General features: G+C 30.6%; 4 protein-coding genes and 1 long non-coding RNA gene across 12 annotated transcripts; 2 read left to right on the forward strand and 3 right to left on the reverse strand.

Moving 5' to 3' along the window:
* Window positions 1–226: 226 nt before the first annotated feature.
* Window positions 227–4,133, reverse strand: LOC126858097 (protein salvador homolog 1-like). 4 transcript variants are annotated; one of them, XM_050608147.1, is made up of 7 exons: window positions 4,036–4,133; window positions 2,536–2,606; window positions 1,788–1,915; window positions 1,373–1,606; window positions 1,029–1,253; window positions 635–940; window positions 227–540 (listed from the first exon to the last, which is right to left on the reverse strand). In XM_050608147.1, the coding sequence occupies exons 1-7, from the start codon at window positions 4,124–4,126 to the stop codon at window positions 438–440; spliced, it is 1,158 nt and encodes a 385-aa protein (XP_050464104.1). In that variant the 5' UTR covers window positions 4,127–4,133; the 3' UTR covers window positions 227–437. The 4 variants fall into 4 exon arrangements, with proteins under 4 accessions (XP_050464104.1, XP_050464103.1, XP_050464106.1 ...); XM_050608146.1 differs by having other exon boundaries at window positions 2,536–2,609; XM_050608149.1 differs by having other exon boundaries at window positions 1,788–1,992; window positions 2,536–2,609; window positions 4,036–4,109.
* LOC126858104 (uncharacterized) lies at window positions 3,610–5,669 on the forward strand. Its single transcript, XR_007688608.1, has 3 exons — window positions 3,610–3,951; window positions 4,048–4,342; window positions 5,007–5,669. It is a non-coding gene; the product is annotated as an uncharacterized LOC126858104 (long non-coding RNA).
* Window positions 5,670–5,736: 67 nt separating this feature from the next.
* Window positions 5,737–10,251, reverse strand: LOC126858090 (ATP-binding cassette sub-family B member 6). 2 transcript variants are annotated; one of them, XM_050608128.1, is made up of 12 exons: window positions 10,146–10,251; window positions 9,603–10,070; window positions 9,141–9,340; window positions 8,828–8,990; window positions 8,552–8,763; window positions 8,307–8,453; window positions 7,914–8,137; window positions 7,362–7,642; window positions 7,177–7,277; window positions 6,690–7,033; window positions 6,441–6,598; window positions 5,737–6,179 (listed from the first exon to the last, which is right to left on the reverse strand). In XM_050608128.1, the coding sequence occupies exons 2-12, from the start codon at window positions 9,912–9,914 to the stop codon at window positions 5,793–5,795; spliced, it is 2,529 nt and encodes an 842-aa protein (XP_050464085.1). In that variant the 5' UTR covers window positions 9,915–10,070; window positions 10,146–10,251; the 3' UTR covers window positions 5,737–5,792. The 2 variants fall into 2 exon arrangements, with proteins under 2 accessions (XP_050464085.1, XP_050464086.1); XM_050608129.1 differs by having other exon boundaries at window positions 9,603–10,059; window positions 10,146–10,243.
* A 392-nt stretch (window positions 10,252–10,643) lies between these two features.
* Window positions 10,644–13,656, reverse strand: LOC126858095 (26S proteasome non-ATPase regulatory subunit 12). 4 transcript variants are annotated; one of them, XM_050608141.1, is made up of 9 exons: window positions 13,547–13,645; window positions 13,335–13,406; window positions 12,946–13,111; window positions 12,638–12,874; window positions 12,285–12,389; window positions 11,705–11,886; window positions 11,409–11,633; window positions 11,176–11,332; window positions 10,644–11,080 (listed from the first exon to the last, which is right to left on the reverse strand). In XM_050608141.1, the coding sequence occupies exons 3-9, from the start codon at window positions 13,108–13,110 to the stop codon at window positions 10,790–10,792; spliced, it is 1,362 nt and encodes a 453-aa protein (XP_050464098.1). In that variant the 5' UTR covers window position 13,111; window positions 13,335–13,406; window positions 13,547–13,645; the 3' UTR covers window positions 10,644–10,789. The 4 variants fall into 4 exon arrangements, with proteins under 4 accessions (XP_050464098.1, XP_050464096.1, XP_050464097.1 ...); XM_050608139.1 differs by having other exon boundaries at window positions 12,946–13,117; XM_050608140.1 differs by lacking the exon at window positions 13,335–13,406 and having other exon boundaries at window positions 12,946–13,117; window positions 13,547–13,656.
* Window positions 13,657–13,886: 230 nt separating this feature from the next.
* On the forward strand, window positions 13,887–20,036 carry LOC126858088 (kinesin-like protein KIF20A). The gene is made up of 4 exons (XM_050608119.1): window positions 13,887–14,050; window positions 14,560–15,061; window positions 15,121–15,736; window positions 16,022–20,036. Exons 2-4 carry the CDS (start codon window positions 14,560–14,562, stop codon window positions 19,383–19,385), a joined length of 4,482 nt encoding a protein of 1,493 aa, XP_050464076.1. The 5' UTR covers window positions 13,887–14,050; the 3' UTR covers window positions 19,386–20,036.
* Window positions 20,037–20,098: the final 62 nt, after the last annotated feature.

Consider the following 20,098-nt stretch of genomic DNA (forward strand, 5'->3'; position numbering starts at 1 on the left):
GTACATCTGTTTTTTATCGATTCTTGATTCTGGTGTTGTCAGAAAAATGACAAAACGTTTATTCTTTTGTAGGAATGTCATATAAATTCTTGACTGGTGTACCTGATAACATGCGTATACTTCAAGTCTCAGGCCTGAAAGTTACCAAGGAATTTGACATTAACTATAACACTGAGAAGGAAAAAGAGGCTGCTGAAATAGAAAAGGCAACTACTGAAGTGGAACATTAGAGGTAACACTTAATAATTATTTCTTAAAACTCGTATAATAAAAATATTATCAAAAGAGATAAACTTCATTGTTTTACAATATCTACACATGTATCAAGTGTAACACATTCAATTAATCACTTATCCTAAAGGAACCTTTCAAGGAACCTTTTCATCAGTCGAAAGAAAAACTATGATATACAATATATCTTAATTGATAGTTTTCTCTCAAGGAAGAGATCTTCGTAAGGCAATAGCACCAGCATTACTGCTACCCGATTCTGGATTCAATTCTTTCAGTCTCTGTTCCATTTCACATAATAATGCTGATCTGTAGCAAAACCAGATAAAGCCAAATGTAATAATGAAATTATAAACGCATCTAATACCAGCGGTCGCCTTTATTTTAGATTCCTCGATCTTACCTGTATTCTTCATAACGCATCACAACCTCCTCCAGTTCCTGCTTGTACAGTCTAGTGAGCATGGCGTTGAAGCAGTCCAGCTCAGGTAAACGAAACAACTCCCAGCGTAGCTTACGATCCAGGGCTATCGAAGCTCTACTGTACACGTACAACCAATGCGGTATCTCCTCGTTTAGATAGGGATTAGCTGGCACGAGGACGCTGTGAGAGTGAAAGTGTGTGTGCCGCGGTGGTGAGACAACGCGCACCGCTTGCATTTCGTGCGGATAACACGGATGTTCGTATTGCGCTTGACGTGTGATGTGACTGCAAAGTTAAAAAAAAAAGAAATAGTTATTGTAATGAGCGTAATTATGGGAGAATTGTCTTCTTTTCTTCTCGTAAGACAACTCACTTGACATAATAAACTCCATATTCAGGCGACTCGATTCTCTCCCATCCTGTGGGTAAACCTTCCTTTTCAAGCGGATGTGACCAATGCGTAGTTTTGGTATTGTGATCGATGTAATACTTCCGGCCACGGAGCGTGAAATCAACCGACCATCCAGGTGGTAAAGGCAACTCTTCCTGCTGCTGTTCGCTTCGAGAACTCGATCTCTCCGAATGGCACCTGCTGTAACTTGTAACCAGAAATCGAGACTCATTAAAATAAGTATATTTTCGGAGAATACAAATTCTCTAATTTCGTTAAATGATTCGATATTAATGTGAAAGCTACTACGAGAATCTTTATCGTACCCAGCATTGTGATGATACATGGAGTGATTGTATTCTTCATAACCAGTATCGATCTCGAAAGGCATATAAGGCATCTGTGGTGTCTGAACTCTGTCCAAATGATATTCAGATCCAGCATATTGATTGATATAAGTGTGGGACATTGCGGACGACAATTCGGGATGATACATGGGTGTCGCGGTTCTCGAAAATATGCTGTCATTTATTCCAGTGTTAACAGAAAGACTAGCAAATCTATGATAAGAATAAAAGGATGAAAACAATAGAGAAAAAGGGTAAAAACATTAAGAGAAGTAATGTTGAAATATGTTAAAATATGTTGAAATGTTTGAATCGATAAAAGTATTTGTTTCGCATACATTTTTAAATATTAATTTTATTTTATAGATTAAAAAACAATCTAATAATTATCAACCTTTGAGCTAAGTCTGGAACGGAACTGTTCGGCGTATATTTTCCTTCGTGACTACCTAAACCGACAGCACTGGTTGTGGTTTTTGTGTTTCCAAACTTCTGCACCATACTAGGTTGTTGAGGAATGGACTATGATACCAGAGAAGCATCGATAAAAATCAACATCTTCAGATGTCTTCATATATATGTATTTCTTAACCACAGGACTGCTGATTGAGAATGGGAGATATTGTGTAAGATTTTTTGTTCTTTATCGAAAAGAATCGTATTCAAACAAACGCCAAAATTTATTCTAGCGCTTGAAGAATTGTCTAGTGCCAAAAAAATGAAGAAGAATCGCTTTCGCATAATTAAATATATAAAGTGCCTCCAGATTTATGAAATATTCTTTCAGATTTCTCATTAAAATTGGAATTTGTTTTTAAAGAAAATGTGCAAGAAACTATTTCTTACAACTTTATTCAGCATTCATATACATTCAGTAATAAAATACAAGGAAACACTAATCTCTTGGTAACATATTGCACAATACAGCATAAAAATTAAATAAAAAATGTGTGTGTGTGTGTGTATATATATATATATATACCCTTCTAGTAAAAAAAAATAAAATTTTCTTTTATATCAAAATGTATAATTTGATAAAGGCAAAGTCGAAAAATATGTTTAAAAAGATCTCATTTTTCATTACATGGTAGGAGTATCATATTATAATTATATGATACTTTATTTATATTTATATAATTTACCATATTCGGCATCGTTGAATGGTTGTTTCGTCTCGTCCTTCGGTTCGGCTCTGTCGTCCATACATTGATAACTACTAGATGCAAATAACAGAAATTATGTTATATAATTGATGTTTTTATTAAAAAAAAAGAGAAATAGTATTAGAGAATATGACTGCCAGATTAATAGAGGGGTTAAAAATTTTATAATATCATTTTTAATATTAACATTAGACATAAATAAATAAAACAAGCTAAATATTATAAAAAAGCTAATAATTCGTGTAACTATCACTAACCGATGTTAACATAAACATAAGAATATAATATTTAATCAAGTCTATTATATTGAATATTATGCATGTATACACCTTGTTCTTAACTATGCATTCAATCTTTCATACCTTATATTACAATTAATTATCGCTTAACTCTATGCTAATCACAGTCTTTATTATTATCCTCTATATTAATGTCCCCTCCTATTCTTTCCTTTTTTTCTTTGAATATTATGCATATATTTTGTTGAATACTTGAGAAAAATTCTACTGAAATTTATAATATAAACTACCTGACAAGTTTACTTGCATAATATTATAATATGTCAGAAGCATATCATACAATATGTCACAAAAAAAGATGAAAGTTTCATGGAGAGTTCCAACATGTAAAATTAGAAAAAATTATTAATCATAACGAGAAAAACCATCCAACATAAAAGGTAATGAACTAACAAAATATACATTGTGAAAAAATTCCTTTTAATTTAAATTTAAAAATTTCCTTTTATACGTGAAAAAAAAGATCTAATAATATCCCACTTATTAATACATTCACGTCCGCAATTTTTGTCGATCTTTGTCTCTCGAAATATAGTATATATATATATTTTTTTTTATCTGAGCTTTCTTTTCGTTTTTATACGATGTTAAAGTTAGCTAATCAGCTCTTGCCTATACAGCAGAAAGCCAAAGTCTCGTTTCTCCGACCCCTGACGTCTCTCCTTTGTTTTCCGTTGTAGACAGGCGCTGATTAGCTAACTTTAACATCGTATAACAACGAAAAGAAAGCTCAGATCAAAAAATGATAGGACTTTTCTGTTCAGTTTACTGTGCTCTACCCATTCACGAGCGTTGGCACAATCTTTGCAGGACACCCTGTATATATATACACATCCCGTTCAAATTAACACAAGACAATTTATAACATTTTTATAAATGTTAAAAATTGCGATTCAATGCATATATATATATATGTGTGTGTGTGTGTGTGTGTGTGTGTGTGTGTGTGTGTGCATTGAATCGCAATTTTTAACATTTATAGAAATGTTATAAATTGTCTTGTATTAGTTTAAACGGGATGATATAAATGAAAAGATATGCATGCGCAGAATCAGAATTTATGGGAACGTGATAAATTCTCTTTTCTTAGAATAATGTAAGCGAAATGAAAATTTTCACGAATGACAAACGCTCGAGAAGAGAGAAGAGATAGAATAAAGAAAGACGTTTAAATACCAACTTGGCATTTCAGGTGGTGGGTCTTTCTTCACATATTTGCCGACCACTCCCTGCTCGATTGTCCGCAGATCTTTGTTTTTGCGCGACAGCATGTTGACAGCTGGTCTTGATTGAGAAATGACAAAACGTCAAACGCGCGAGGATACCAAAAGCGAAAACGTCACAAGACAATAAAACCTAACCTATATGGACACGAGTCACATCGATGCAAAAAAAAAACGGAAATATGCAAAAAAAGAGAGAAAAAAACGAGCATTTTACAGTTGTATCATACGACGCACTCTTTCATGAACAAATATGACGACGATGTAATTACCAAATTAAATGATATATAAACTAAATTAAATTAACTTACTTTTTCTCCTAAATATCGAGATCACTTCCAGCCGAAATATATTCTTCTAACATGCGAAAATTTTTCCAAAGAACGCATTATTCGATTGAATAAGAGCTCTTGCATGAGAAAGTTTTAATCGTAACGCTGTAGCAAAATTCTTATTACGTTGAGAATGCTTGATTGTAATTGGTTGATTTGCTCACGATCTAATGCAAGATTCACGAGCGTTCGAGTTAAAATTCAGTTTCCTTTTTTAAAATTTGCTATTTTCGTTTTTATAATTTTTTTTTAACTTCTTTCTTTTTCCACCTTTTCACATTCTTTTGTCTTGAGCATCAAATACTCGACTTTCGGCTTGAATGCCTGTCATGGCAACAAATATATATTGCTTTGAGTTGAGCAAGTTAAAAAAAGGAGATGCTTTTTTGTAGTTTTATAGTATTTTTCAATTGAAATGTATAGTTATTGAAACAATATGAATACATTCACAGCAAAGGTAAACTAATTTTTGCAATGTTATAATTCGAGCTTAAAATATACATATATAATTTTTTTTAATGTGTGTTATATATGTAAATAAATATAAAAATAACACATTAATTACATGTATTAACAAGAGAAATTATCACTCGCAGGTGTTCTATATATTGACATGGACGTTTATCGCGAGTTATTATTTTGCGTGGGGTAGCAATCAGCCGAGCGTGCCTGTTGCATCTGTCGATGAATCTGGTTGGAGTCCAGATGGAACTTTGGCGAATGAAATAATTGAGGGAATAACAACGGAATGAAGAAGGATCAGAGAATATTAAATTTATAGGATATTTATTTTATCTATTTTTTATCAGAAGTCAGAACGTTATTAACAAATAATGATTAGAAGTCGATTTTAACAAGAACATTCAAGAACATTGCGCAAAATCTAACATATAAATAAACAATATTATACCTTTTTAGTCCCTCAACCTTGTAAAATCTTCTGTATGAGCATTTGTACACTCAAGTTTTTTATATAAATTTTCCATTTATGTATTATCCTCTCTCTCTCTCTCTCTCTTTCTCTCACATTCAGAAATTAAATATATATATATAATTAATGACTTGAATAACAAATACTATGTATATATATATATACATATATATACGCGCATGCGCACATAATATATGCATATGTATGCAGATATATCCATATATCAATGTGTGTGTATATATACAAATATATACTAGTATGTATATATATATATATATATATATATATATATATATATATATATATATGTATATGTATATATATATATATATATATATGTATATGTGTATGTGTATATATATATATATATATATATATATATATATATATAATAATAATAATAATAATAATAATAAAACTATTAAAAATTTTTATCTTAACTTATTACTAATTAGGACACATGTTTTTCATGTATGGAAGAACTTTCTTCATTCTTTCCACTTTCTTGATTATTTTCAAGCTGCGCTTGCCACATTGTATGATAAATACCATCATGAGAAATTAATTCTTCATGTTTACCTCTTTCAATAATTTCACCGTCTTTAAGGACGAGGATCTCGTCCGCATGAATTATTGTAGATAATCTATGCGCTATAATAATAGTAGTTCGTCCGGCGGACACTCTATTTAATGCCGCTTGTATATTACGCTCCGTCTGTGTGTCTAGAGCACTTGTAGCTTCATCCAACAGCACTATCTTCGGTGCTTTCAATATTGTACGCGCAATTGCAACGCGTTGTTTTTCACCACCACTGAGCTTAAGCCCTCTCTCGCCAACCTAAAATAAAAATTAAATAGTTTAAATTAATTTGTGTTAAAATAATCTTGCAATACCACAAAAAGTTACAAGCAATTTTATATAAATGTTAAATCTAGTCTCTCTTTATAAATCAATATATCTTTATATTTATCTATGCTTAAAATATCTACATGTTTAGTCAGCAGGCTAATAAAGATAAAAGAGAAAGAGATTTGAGTAAAATATAAGAAAAAATTATATCAAAAAGAATCTAATTTTATCATATCATATCTGACACACCTGTGTCTCATAACCATTTGGAAACGTAAGGATTTTTTCGTGGATATCTGCATGCTTTGCAGCAGCAATTATATCCGCTTCTGGTGCATCGATACAACCATACTGGATATTGTATTTTATAGTGTTGTTGAATAATACTGTATCTTGCGGTACGACACCTGTGAGACAAAGATTTTTGTAAATATTAATAAATAATCGTCAAGCAAACAGATTAATCAAGAAAATAAATTGGAAAATGGACGAAAATACCTATGGCATTTCTGAGAGACTTCTGTTTAACAGTCTTCACATTTTGCCCGTCGATTAATATCGCGCCTTGTTCCACATCATAGAAACGAAATAATAGTCGAATCACCGTACTTTTTCCGGCGCCGGAGGGACCAACGAGCGCAACTGTTTTTCCCGCAGGTACGGTAAAGCTAACATTTTTTAATATGAGTTTCTCGGGGGTATAGCCGAACGATACATTTAAAAATTCCACTTGTCCACGCTTAACATCCAATAATGCAGCTCCTGGTGCGTCTATTACTTCTTGTTCTTCTCTGAGCAGTTCAAACATATTTTCCATATCGACGAAATTCTTTTGAATAGCCCTTCGAATGAAAAAATTTATCCGAGTAAATGGTTTGTTCGAAATGATAGCTTACAATTAGCATAATATAGTTATAATCCTCAGCATAAATAAGTTATGTATTTTACATAATCCGTGTTATTGATACTCGTTTTTGTATATCACCTGTAATATGTTCCAAACCAATTTAATGGTACATAAAGTTGTATTATATAACTGGCGAACAAGACATAATCACCAATCGTTAAACCTTGATGGGAAACGACCTACAAAATCAATTTATCATTATTACACACTTTATCTTTATAATTAAAAATTATTTTTATAATAATTACGACGCGATCACTAACCATATATAAACATAGCAATGATCCAGATAGTAAACCACCACAGACAATGATGTTTTGCAAAGTATTTAAGATATTCAATGTAATAATCGATTTCCATTCCTCTATTTGAAAATCTAAGATCGCATTTTTATAGCTTTCCACTTCGTATGCCTCGGCAGAGTAATATTTCACTGTTTCAAAATTAAGTAAACTATCAACACTACGTGCTTTTTGAGCATTATCGGCTAAATTCATACGCCTCTGGAACTTTGTACGCCATTCCGTGATTAGAATCGTAGCAGCTAAATTGACAGAAAGAAATTTAGCGTGAAATCTCGCGAGAAATTATCAGAAATTTGTGTTGTAAAAGATTTCACAATATTATGTAATAGATTCAAATTAATAATTTGCGATCAACCGATTTCTACTTTAACAATAGCCAATCTAAGATTGTTTACTTTTATACAATCACAATTCATGTTGTAATCTTAATCGTTGAATACGGCGGGCCGCAAAATATACTATATTATATTATAAGAGACAATACTCTCTTTATTTACATTACACACTTACCAATATAGAGACACATAGTTAGGAAAACGATGAGACCAAACCATTTATTGAATGCAGTGATGAAAAATATGACAGCTATGATAATATCAATAAGAGTTGGTATAATCGAAAAAAGAATATAATTGAGTAGATTATCGATTGAGTCTGTGCCACGATCCATGACTCTCAATACTTCACCAGTCTTTCTTCCAAGATGCCATCGTAAGCTTAAACCATGTAAATGCCTGGAAAATATTTTATATAAAATAAGTAAACATATAAAATGTAAACAAAATATAAATAAATAAATAAATTCTGTTCTATCTAAAAATAATAATAAAAACAATTTTTGCAATGCAATTTTACCATTTATAGAATGTTATAAAGAAAAAGAGAGTAATATATTTAACTCACCTAAATAGTTCTACCTCTACTTCACGAGTAGTGTATTGTTGAATACGAATCCAAAGAAAAGATCTTAAATTATTCAATAGACCCATACCTCCTGTACCACCACCTTGCAAAAATTTGAACATTACGTATATCAATACTATATCCCATCTATAATAAAAAATGACAATTGATGATTACTGGTGCAAAGAAAAATATATTCTAAATCAATAAATAGATATAAATGAAATAATAGAAAGTGCACGCACCTAAATTCTACAGGTTCAATTGCAACACTATCCACAATCTTTTTATTGTAGATTGGTACATAAAGATTTATCAAACGTCCAGATAGCAATAGCATAAAGCAAAATATCACTCTCAACTGAAGTAATAAATCTGATTTTGGCCATAAGAATGGTGACAAGACTTTAATCTTATACCATAGATTTGCCCATGTGGAAATATTTTCATCTGGTCTCTACAAATATTTCTATAAGGATTAACATTTTCTCATTTATATGCTACAGAATATAATTACTTACTCTTTGATAAAATCGCGATGATATGGTTGAACCATCATTAAGTGTACGATAATCAGAATCAATGTTACCAGCAATACCAGGAGCTCGTAGACCAAGAGCAAAGATTAATAGATTACTAACATAACGCAAAACGAATAAAGCCATTTCAATCTGGTCTGTTAAACTGTAAAAAAAAAAAAATCAAATTTAATTTGGAATAAAATTGACTGACTCTGGAAGTGATACTTTGAAGAAAATTGATCTTTTTATATGCCTTATTTATTCCATTTGTACATAAAATAAATGCAATTTTTTTTTTCTTTTATAAACTTACGAATTTAAGTGGAACCACCATTCCAGCTTTCTAATGTTGACAAAAACAAGATTTTCAGCAACAAATGCTAAAGTCCAAAAACCCAATAGCACTAATCCATGACCATGTGGCGGTACACTTGGTAATAGTTTATGTCTTTCAATTTTCAATATATAGATAGAATATGGATACACAATTACTGTCATTACTGTTGTAAATATCTGCAAAAGTATTAACTTTCATTAATGAATATTATTTACAAGGTTTTTCAAATTTTATCATATATGCAAGAATAAATCACTTCTCTTTCTAGAAGCCTTATTCAAATATATGCCACTTTTATGTTACATCATGTTGCATATTAAAAGTAGAGAAATAAGTTATAACTACTCTTCAAATTATATATATATTTATATATATATAAAATTTATATATATAAAATTCTACATAAAATTTAAAACTTGTATATACAACAAATCTCACCATATATCCATACACCATTCCTTCGTCCAAGACTGTAGCTTGCAAAATTATTCTCAGTATACTCAAGAAGGGAACAAAATATAAGAAAAACTTTTGCAAATTATACAATTTGCTTCTGGGCAATGTACGCTCATCGGCATCCGTTCCATACTTGTGGTATATCCACAATTGGATGGATCCAAATATAATTAAATATGAAGAAATTATAGCAGTACTGATGGTGTCCATGAAACACTTGGACACACCATGATCCACCCAAATGTCATTAAATGTTATGTTTGGCGGACAATAGCTCATTGTTGTTGCATCCATATTTATTGATTTACGTAAATTGATTTAAAATAATTTTATATTATCCATACAATTCATCACTTCCTGCCTTCATACAGTTTTTGCATTATCATCCTTCATACAAGTAAATAGAAAGCCGAATATTTTAGAATTTAAATTAACACATCTGAAATATAGCTATTAATATCTTTGCATTAATACGTTTTTCGTTGCTCGATAACATTTAAAACATTTATACGCATTTATACATACTGTGCTATAGTTTTCATCACAAGCGTATCACACAAAAATGAAATTATATTGTCACAACTTCTTGTATTTCCTAAGGTTATATTACATTTATGAAAAAAAAGATTTATTAAATATACGATTGGCTATTTGATAGAGAATTTTTAAAGTCCCTATCTGATTCCAGGAATTTTCTATTCGATAGCCAATCGCTCACACTTTATCGTATGAATGCAAACAAGCCTAATTACACACATGCGCAGTTACAAAAGAGTATGTAAAAAGCCGGTTCCGGGTTTCAACTTAGGCGCGATTATCTATTTTGATTTCAATCTCGAATGTGGATACAGAAAGTAATTTTTAAAATATATTTTTTATTTTTATTATATATATTGCATTAAAATAATCGATCAAAGTAGAAAATATTGTCCGCAATGCATTGTTTTTAATAGACTTTTCGTGTCTCAAACGTTGTCTTTAAATTTGCTTGCTAAATTACACAGGGGAATATTTATTACAACATTTTGACGATCCAAAATAATAACTGTATGTAATTAGTTGATTCGTTAATAAATTTATAAATTGTACATAGAGTATGCTAATGTTGAATGAGAATAAAATATATAATGTGAGAAATACAATATACATCAATATATGATATATATCAATTAAGATTGCGCAATAGCTAACATTTCTTCTTGATGAATTAAATGGGTGGTATGATTCACAAGGCCCATCAGTTTCGATAATGATGCAGCCCATGTATCTAAAAGAGCAGCTGGTTCTTGTGTACTAGTAAAACGAACTACACCAGCTGGACGATCCGTACGTGCACTGATTACTCCAGTTTCTACTAAATTGCAAAGACATGCTTCTGTTTCTTCTGTTGGGAGATCAAGTAACTCAGTCATGCGAGTTAATGTAATCTTGGTATAATATTTGGCCATGATTCTGATATTCTAAAAAAAGAAAAATAAGTATAAATAATTTTGTTTTTCAATAGTATATATTAGGAGCCTTAAGTTTATTTCTCTAGTACCATACAGAAACTTACATGTTCTACAACACGATTCCGCAAGTCTGCCCATCGTTTGCGTCCTTCCTCAGTTGAAGAAGAAAAGACTTCGGTTGATCTGAGATCCCTTTCATAAATTTCGCATAATCCCGACCATTTTATCAATTCAGGATTTACAAATAAACGCAATAATTCTCTGTAAATGATTAATTGCTTTTAGAATTAAAAATAAATACTTTAGATATTTTGATATAAGGCATTATAATCATTACTTGTATGTTGGTATTTCGTCGAGCAGTTTGTCGGCGAGCAATCTATAAGTCAAATCAGCCTGTTCAGGCTCGTGCGGAGCGAGTACAAGATAGAGAACTGCTCGAGAAAGTGCAGTATGTCTTTTCTCTGAATTGTCTCGAATTGCTGGTGTTTCTAATACTGCTCGATTGTGCCGACACAATTCCAAATGCCAACCTTCATGACGAGCCAGCTCCATCATCAAACTAAACATAAAATGCAACTTCATAAAATTGTTGTATAATAAATTTGGGTATGAAAAACATGGCGCGCATACTCGTAATATTTTAATTTCAAAGCCTGGGTTTCCTCATCATTTTCGTCGGTGAAAAATTTAACATTAATTTTTTTCGCTATTATTTGCGTTCTCATAAAATCTTGTTTTGCCAGACAAAGTCTCATTTGTTCCAAAATAAGGGAAGCCTTCTCCCGACGTGACATACTGCCATACGTTTCCACCTATATGCAATAAGTTTAATGTTACATTTTCTAATTTGCACTATTCAATTAATTTTTACCAAAATATATCTCTATTAGAAAAGATTTGCTAGTACAATATATTTCTCATATTACATAACTATATAGACACCAAAAAGATTTAATAAAAAGTTTTATTGTCTGTAAAAATTATTTTACTAAATCTACAAAAGAATTATCTCGCTGTAACAAATTGTTTCATTGTAATAGCAAAATATATTTACTAACAATAGACTTTCATTTTAGTTTACTTGGCAATATTATTTAATAAAACAAATTTTTCTGCAATATTAAATAATTGATTATAATAACAAAATTAGATAGCTTCTTTATTGGATATGTAATAATTGCACTAATAAAATCCTTTTTCTCCATATTACCTGTAATTCAAGCATTACAGCCGCAGCGCTTGCAATGTCTCCTTCTTCCTCTTTTATTTTGGCTAAACGGTGAGTGAGCCTTGCTCTTTCCACTTCTACATATATCTATTTTTCATTTAATATAAATTATATAAGTATTATATAATTACATAGCATACATATGTAGTATATATTAGATTTAAATACTTTTATCAAATTGCTTGGTGAATTTTTTATTCTTGTCAAATAATTTAAAAATATATTAGTTATTTTGAGAATGCAAATAAATGCAAATAAAATGCAACATTAATGCTCGCATGAAAAACGATGAATTTTTGTACTAGTTTAACTTGAAAAGTTGAAAATATATTTACCTTTCCTTCTGTGACTGAACGAAGAGTTTCAATAAGTTTTACCATAGTTTCTTTATTAGGCATTTTGTCTACATAAGTACAACATTCTTGTACCATCTTTGTAACAGCCTGTTTAAGTTGAGAACGTCTTTTTGACAATAAGATTATGTGTTCATTAAGCGCTGACCAATTCTTTGCCTCCAAGCAAATTTCAACTATGGCTACAAGAAGTCTCGATGTCGATACCATATCAGCACCCTATATAAAACAATTTAGATAATTTCTATATATCAATATATACAAGTTTTTGCAATATCAATATACTTAACAGTTCTGGTAAGTTTCTCTAAAGCTAACAATTGATCTAAAGCATCATGTAGCTTCCCTTCAGAAGCAAGCTTCTTGCATTCTGGTATTTTTGTATCGCAAGTACTGCTGTAATCCACCTCCATCTTCACAAGTCTGCCAGAGTTGTCCATCGCATTGTCTGCCATACTGTTTCTTGATAATATTTAATTTCACATGTATAAGAAATAATAAACAAAATAAAGAACTACGCTAGGATATGTTAAATATTCGTTTTAAGAAGGTTATAATATCAATCTTAAACATTTTGTATTAATTACAGATGACAAGAGTAATGAACAAAGATTTAAAGATTCAATGGATTCAATTGTAAAGCAATAATAGATTTAGCAAGAGAGAAATTAATACATACCTGTATTATAAACGATTAAAGGTAGTGAGTTATATATGACAAGAGATTAAACACCAGTTAGTTTATGCCAGTCTATTTTAAACAGAGTTTACGATAAATTACAATAATTTCTAATGCACAGGAATTAAAACAAAATATATTTTTTCCTCGCAAAAAATATCAGGTATAAATTCAATCGATATTAAATATAATGAAAAACATAATTTCATTACCAATCTAAATCGATTGTCACAGTTTGTGTCACGGTAAAGAGTACGATATATGATATGATATGTACAGGGTTGTGTCCACTCTCGCCACAAATCCCTTGTCATCTTTTTTATTGCTCGAATATGGCGATTAATTTCGTTCATATTTGGTCTGAGATTCGGCCAATCAGATGAGCGTTCTTTATTTTGTCCGTTCTTAGATGCAACATTATCATTCGTCTACATCGATTAGTTGTCACGTGATTGAACCAATCAGCGACGTCGTTCGAAATCGACCACCAATCCGGTAAAAGCGTTCTTTCAAACGAAATTTTAGAATTAAATGACCGTTTGTCGTGAACGAGTGTACGAAACGGACGAGCGTGCGAAAATAATAAATATTGCGATTTTGTGTATTTTATACTAATTCCTCTTTTCACTGTTGATTGTTTAGTTTACGTGCACGGCTACGTAAAACGCATTCATTCGTTTTCGAGACTAAAAGTGTTCTAAAGCCGATTTAATGAGGTATGTAAACCTGATTGTTCAAAACTAAATTAAACAAAATTAAATGTAAAATCAAACTTGATGCGCGAGTTTCTGTAAAAATATACGATTGTACGATTATATATTTTATGCGCGTATATACGTTAAAATAAAGATATTATTCATATTTGAATAAAGTTATAACATACTGATTTTGTTAAAATTTATACACTTTGATTTGTGTATATTTTGAAGCATGGAAATTATGCGTATATTTAAAGAAAATATTTAATAAACAAAATCAATCATGATTAGATTCAATGATATATGTATGAATAAAAATGAAATTTCATTTATTCTGATTATTTTATAAAATTTTATACAATGCATTATAACTTATATTTAGATTGCTTTCTACTTAGAACTAACAAATTGTTAGTTCTGAAAAATTTATAAAATTGATTTTTCACCAAGATTGCTTTATATTCGCAAAGCAAAACATATGCTGAATAATTTTGTATAATTACATATATTTCTTTAAATTAATACAGATGGAGAATACATTGGATTCAATCCGTCCATCGGAAAATCCAGAAGAAATGTCATATCTATTTGGCAGAGATCCAAGTATTTTAGCATATAGTCAGAGACCATTTCCGTCAAAGGATACAAGAAAGAATTTACTTTCGTTATATGAAGTGGAAAGTAATTCTGCCAGTGAAAATGCATCTGAGCATTCTGACTCACAAACCTTACAAACTATTAAGGTATATCTTCGACTTAAACCAATTCCAAAAAAATTAAAATTAACTGAGGAACAACAAGAGGCATATAAGATCATAAACTCTACTATATTAGTTACAAAATTACCATTGTTGGATAATAATACAAGTTGTGTTAAGCAATCCAAAAGTAATGAGATTGTATGCAAAAAATTTACCTTTTCACAAACATTTGGGCCAGAAACCACTCAATTGGAATTATTTGAGCAAACAGTACAGCAGCAGATGATTGATTTTTTAGCTGGACATAATTGTACTATAATGACATATGGTAAGAAATACTGTGTTATCATGCCATATATATGTTTAACTAATAATACAATTTGGTAGGCACTACAAATTCGGGAAAATCATATACATTACAAGGAACCACTACTTCACCTGGATTAATACCACGTGCACTGGAATTTGTATTTAATAATATTACAACAAGACCAAACCCATCTTATAAACCTTTGCATTATTGCGATGTAGTAAATCTTGATGCGCTTGAACGTGCACAGGAACTTGAAGCAAAAACTAAATTGTTAACATTTAGTTTGGATAAGCATCAGTACATGAATGCTTACAAACAAATGCAAAAATTGTTGCAAGAAGAATCAATTCGTCCTAGTCAGTGCCATGATGCTCATTATTCGGTTTGGATTTCATTTGCAGAAATTTATAATGAAGTTGTATATGATTTATTGTCAAGTGAATGCCAGAAAAAAAGAATGCCTTTAAAATTGGGAACAGATTCTAATGGCAGAGCATTTATTAAAGGATTAAAAACTATTTATGTTAATTCAGCAGCGGAAGCTTATCAGATTTTGATGGCAGGACAATATAATTTGAAAATTGCTGCTACTGCATTAAATGCAAAAAGTTCAAGATCCCATTGTATATTCACAATTACACTATTAAAATATTATGTGGAAAGTTCATCTGACACAGTTGAAGTGAGCACGTATGTATATTCTATTTATATGCATTCTACACTTTGATTTTATGTACAAAATGCTTTAAAAATATATTATTAATCTTTACATCTTTGTGTGACAAAGTTTAAGAAAAAAGTATTGTAAAAAAAAATGTTCTAAAATATTTTTATCGAGTTATAATAATTTTCTTTTGGTTAAAAAAAGTAAACAAAATTTGCTTTTGTAGTTTAAATCGATCATAAATATATATATGTATACATGTAGAATTATTGTTTTTTATATCATTAAAATGATAATTAATTTATATACAGGTTTACCTTTTGCGATTTGGCGGGCTCGGAACGTTTAAAGAAGACATTGAACATTGGGGACAGATTAAGAGAAGCGCAAAATATTAATACTAGTTTATTAGTCTTAGGCAGATGTCTAAAATCTATTCGCGAAGGACAATCAACAAGAATTAAAACAGATGCTATTGGACCATTTAGAGAATCTAAATTAACTAGATTATTTCAACGAGCATTATCAGGGAAGGAGTATCTAGCTTTGATAGTTAATGTCAATCCTCTACCAAATCTCTATGTAGAAACTCAAAACGTTCTAAATTTTGCTGCTATTGCGAAAAATATTATTATAGAAAAAAAGATGCAAGTGCAAAAGAAATTAAAATCGAGATTTTCACAAATAATTACACAGAATAAACAAAAAGTAATTGATTGGGATTCTGCAGAATTGGAAAGTGTAGACTGGCAGCATACTGAAAGTGCAGAAGAGGTAATTTCGGAATGTACTACAGAAGAATATCTGGATCTCGTGAATGAAAACGAAAAATTAAAAAAGGAAATTACAGTTTTAAAAAATTCAGCTTTAATCCGAGATTTTCAAAGTCGACAAGAAATGGCTGACAAGTATATTGCGATGATAAACGCACTTGAAACAGATTGGAAACAACGTATAAATGATGTGGAAATTCTACACGAAGATGCTCTTGAATGGGCTGTGAAACAAATTGAAGAATTTTACAAGGGAAAGATAAATAAGTTGCATAGAAATAAAAGGAGGCGCAGTGATTATGATGATGAAGATAATGAGGAGGATCTCGATGTAACTCTTGAAGAATTAGGTAAAGAGAATATACAACTGAGAGAAAAGAATGAAAGTTTGAAGAAGATGTTAACTGAATTGAAAGTAACAAATGAAACTTTAATCGTGGAAAAAAATAAAGCTTGTTTTGAATTGGGACTGATGATTGAGGATTTAAAAGTAGCAAAAGATCTTTTAGAAGCTGCTCAGAAAGATATCTGTTTTAATTCAGAAGGTGAAGCTTACATAGAGAAAATGACATCACAATTGCTCGCTAAAGACAACCAGATAAAGAAACTAAAAGAATTTCTCAATGAAGCAAAAGAAGAGTATATTACTATTACAAATGATATAAAGAAAAAAGAACAATGTATGGACAAGCAAGCAGAGTTTATAGTAAAAAGTGAAGACAAAATTGAAGATTTAGAGTTACATATTGAACAAGTTAACATTTGTTTGACAGAAAAAACTAGAATAGTTGAGCTTCTAGAAGAAAGATTAGAAAGCCAAAGTGAGAAATTATCTGATGCTGAGAACAAAATATTACAACTGCAAGAAGAAATTAATCAGTTAAAGAAGGAAAAATCAAAGTCAGTTAAATCTTATTTGGATCAATTGAAACCATCAGAGACATCTGTTCAAGATGAATATCAAGAAATTATTGTAAAAGAAGAATTTATTTTTGACGATATATCTAATTTAAATAATATGGAAAATATCCAAGAAAAAACAAATGCAAAAGTATCTGTTAAAACTGAAAAAACTGATTCAAATGGTTCAAATTCTAGAAATCTAGAAAAAACACCTTCAAAAAGAAATTCTGAAGTGCCACAATCTTCGTCATCTAATATTGCATGTAGTAAGCCTATACGAACATTTGTGGACATAGAGTGTCAGACAGATATAACAAATGACAAAAAAAGCTTCGATATTAAAGATAAGATGGAAAAAGACACTCAGACTACTGCAACAATAATAATAACGGAAGATATTCAAACTAATTGTAACAAATTACCTTTGTTAGTAGAAGAAGCAGTTCAGACTGTCGAAATTGTGGATGATAATGCAAAATTACAATTAAAAGAATTGAGTATACAGTATAACAACATTCAAGCACAATACGAACAAGAATGTTTAAAAGTCAAAAAGTTGACCGACGATCTATTTGATATAAAAAAGACAGTGCAATCTTTAAAAGAAGAAGATCACTCGAATAAAGCTATTATAGATAAATATATACATTCCAAGGAAGTGCTTGAAAAACAATTGTCACTTGCTACAGAAGAAAAACAGAAAGTGGAAGAAACCTTGCTGAATTCTAACAAGGTTTTAGAACAAAATATTATAGATTACAAACATGAAATTGATAAATTGGAAAAGAATCTTTCAGTTGCACAGAATAATGCTCAAGAATATTTGGAAAAACTGGAAACAACTCGAAAAGAATTTGATAACTATATATTAAGATGTAAACGGGAAAAAGAGGTAGACGTTTGTAAACGAAATGAAACTATTGCAATAAAAGAAAATAATGATATAGATAAAATAAATTTAAAACAATTAGATAAACATGCAGAGGACGTGTTGCATTTGGAAAAAAATTTAGAAACTATAGTCAAGTTAAAGGATAACATTGTTCAGTTAAACAAGAACATGGAAATATGTCAAAAGGAGAAGGATTGTACACAAAAGGCACTGGATGAGAATAATAAAAGACTGTTGGAATTGAAAAATCGATTGGAGGATATAACTCTCAAAGAACAAGAAAAAGATACTGAGATCATGACTTTACAAAAAGAACTGAAGCATATGATACAGAGAAACGAAAACACCGAAATAATGGAAGAAGAGTTGAAAGGCACTATAAATGAATTAACCCAAATAAAAGAAACGCTTTTACAAAAAGAGCAATATGTCAAGGAATTAAATATCCGTTTAGAGAATTCTGAAAGAAATGCAAAGATATTTAATTTACTTGAGGAGAATGCGAAGGAACGACAACTGGAGAATGAACGATTGCGAAATATAAACGACGAACTAAGAAATAATTTAACACAAAAGGATCGCGAAATGGACGCTTTCATGAAGAATAGAGACGAGACAGTGATCAAGTATGAAATCTTGGTGAAGAACCAGCAGGAGGAATTGGAGAGGCAGAAGAGGGAAGTGATGAGGTACCAGGAATTATTCCGCAGGCAATTGACACCTACGCCGAATAAAGATGATTGTAAGAAGTTGCAGAATCGTATAGAGATTCTCCAGGATAGATTAAAAAAGTATGAAACTCCTCCTGTTAATGCGAAAGCGAAGAATGACGATGATAGTACATCGGAGGATGAGGTCTCCACTCAACCTCAACCCAAACGACGAGGAAGGAAAGCCGTTAAACAGGAGGATATTCCGGTTATCGAATTATCTGGCTCTGAATCGAAACGTAGCACGAGGCGCACCGCTTTGCCGCCTCCGGAAATATCAGTTGAGAAGACACGCTCTCGTAAGAAGAAATTATTCCACGAGAATGAATCGTTTACAGACATCGAACCTTATACTCCATTACCGACTACGCGAAACTTGAGAAATCGAAAAAAATGAATGAAACATAGAGAATAAATTATTGCATTGTAAATATGTCATGTATATGCTTGGAAAGACATGCTGGGAACAACAAGAACATGAAAATAAAAAAAAATGAAATACACGAACATATATTAGTACAGAGCGCCGCTCTTTTTTTTTCTGTGATATTCAATAATCAAATAAGTATCAAAATAATTAATAAAGACTCAAATAAGTATCATACATACATTGTGTAAAAAGGAGAGAGTGTCATACAAGAGATTATTTTTTTTTATCATAAATATTAATAACCTTCTTTATTTTCTTAATCTCATTGTGCATTGTATTTATCATATATATAAATGCGTACATAATATTAAAATATTTTATACACCAACAATAAAAAGATAATTTTATGTTTTACATTCTCGTTTTAAAAGATGTCAAGATAGATATGTGTTTTATGATATTTATCATTATTACAAAAAAATCTCATGATTGTATATTATGTATTGCGTACAAATTAAAAATTGACCAAGAATATTATCAATATTAAGAATATCATCATATATGTACATACATAATTTTGCAATTTACTTAGAATCATCGCTCTTTCATGTTTTCCTCTTAGAATGTAAATCTAATAATAAATTCTAATCCCTCTATTACAAGTATAATAAATTTTTGGTGCGCTTAAGCTTAATTAGATCGATTACAAACTAGATGACAAAAAAATTGAAAGTTTGTCT

Source organism: Cataglyphis hispanica, chromosome 24 (assembly GCF_021464435.1).
Source record: "Cataglyphis hispanica isolate Lineage 1 chromosome 24, ULB_Chis1_1.0, whole genome shotgun sequence".
NCBI classification, from domain to species: Eukaryota; Metazoa; Arthropoda; class Insecta; order Hymenoptera; family Formicidae; genus Cataglyphis; species Cataglyphis hispanica.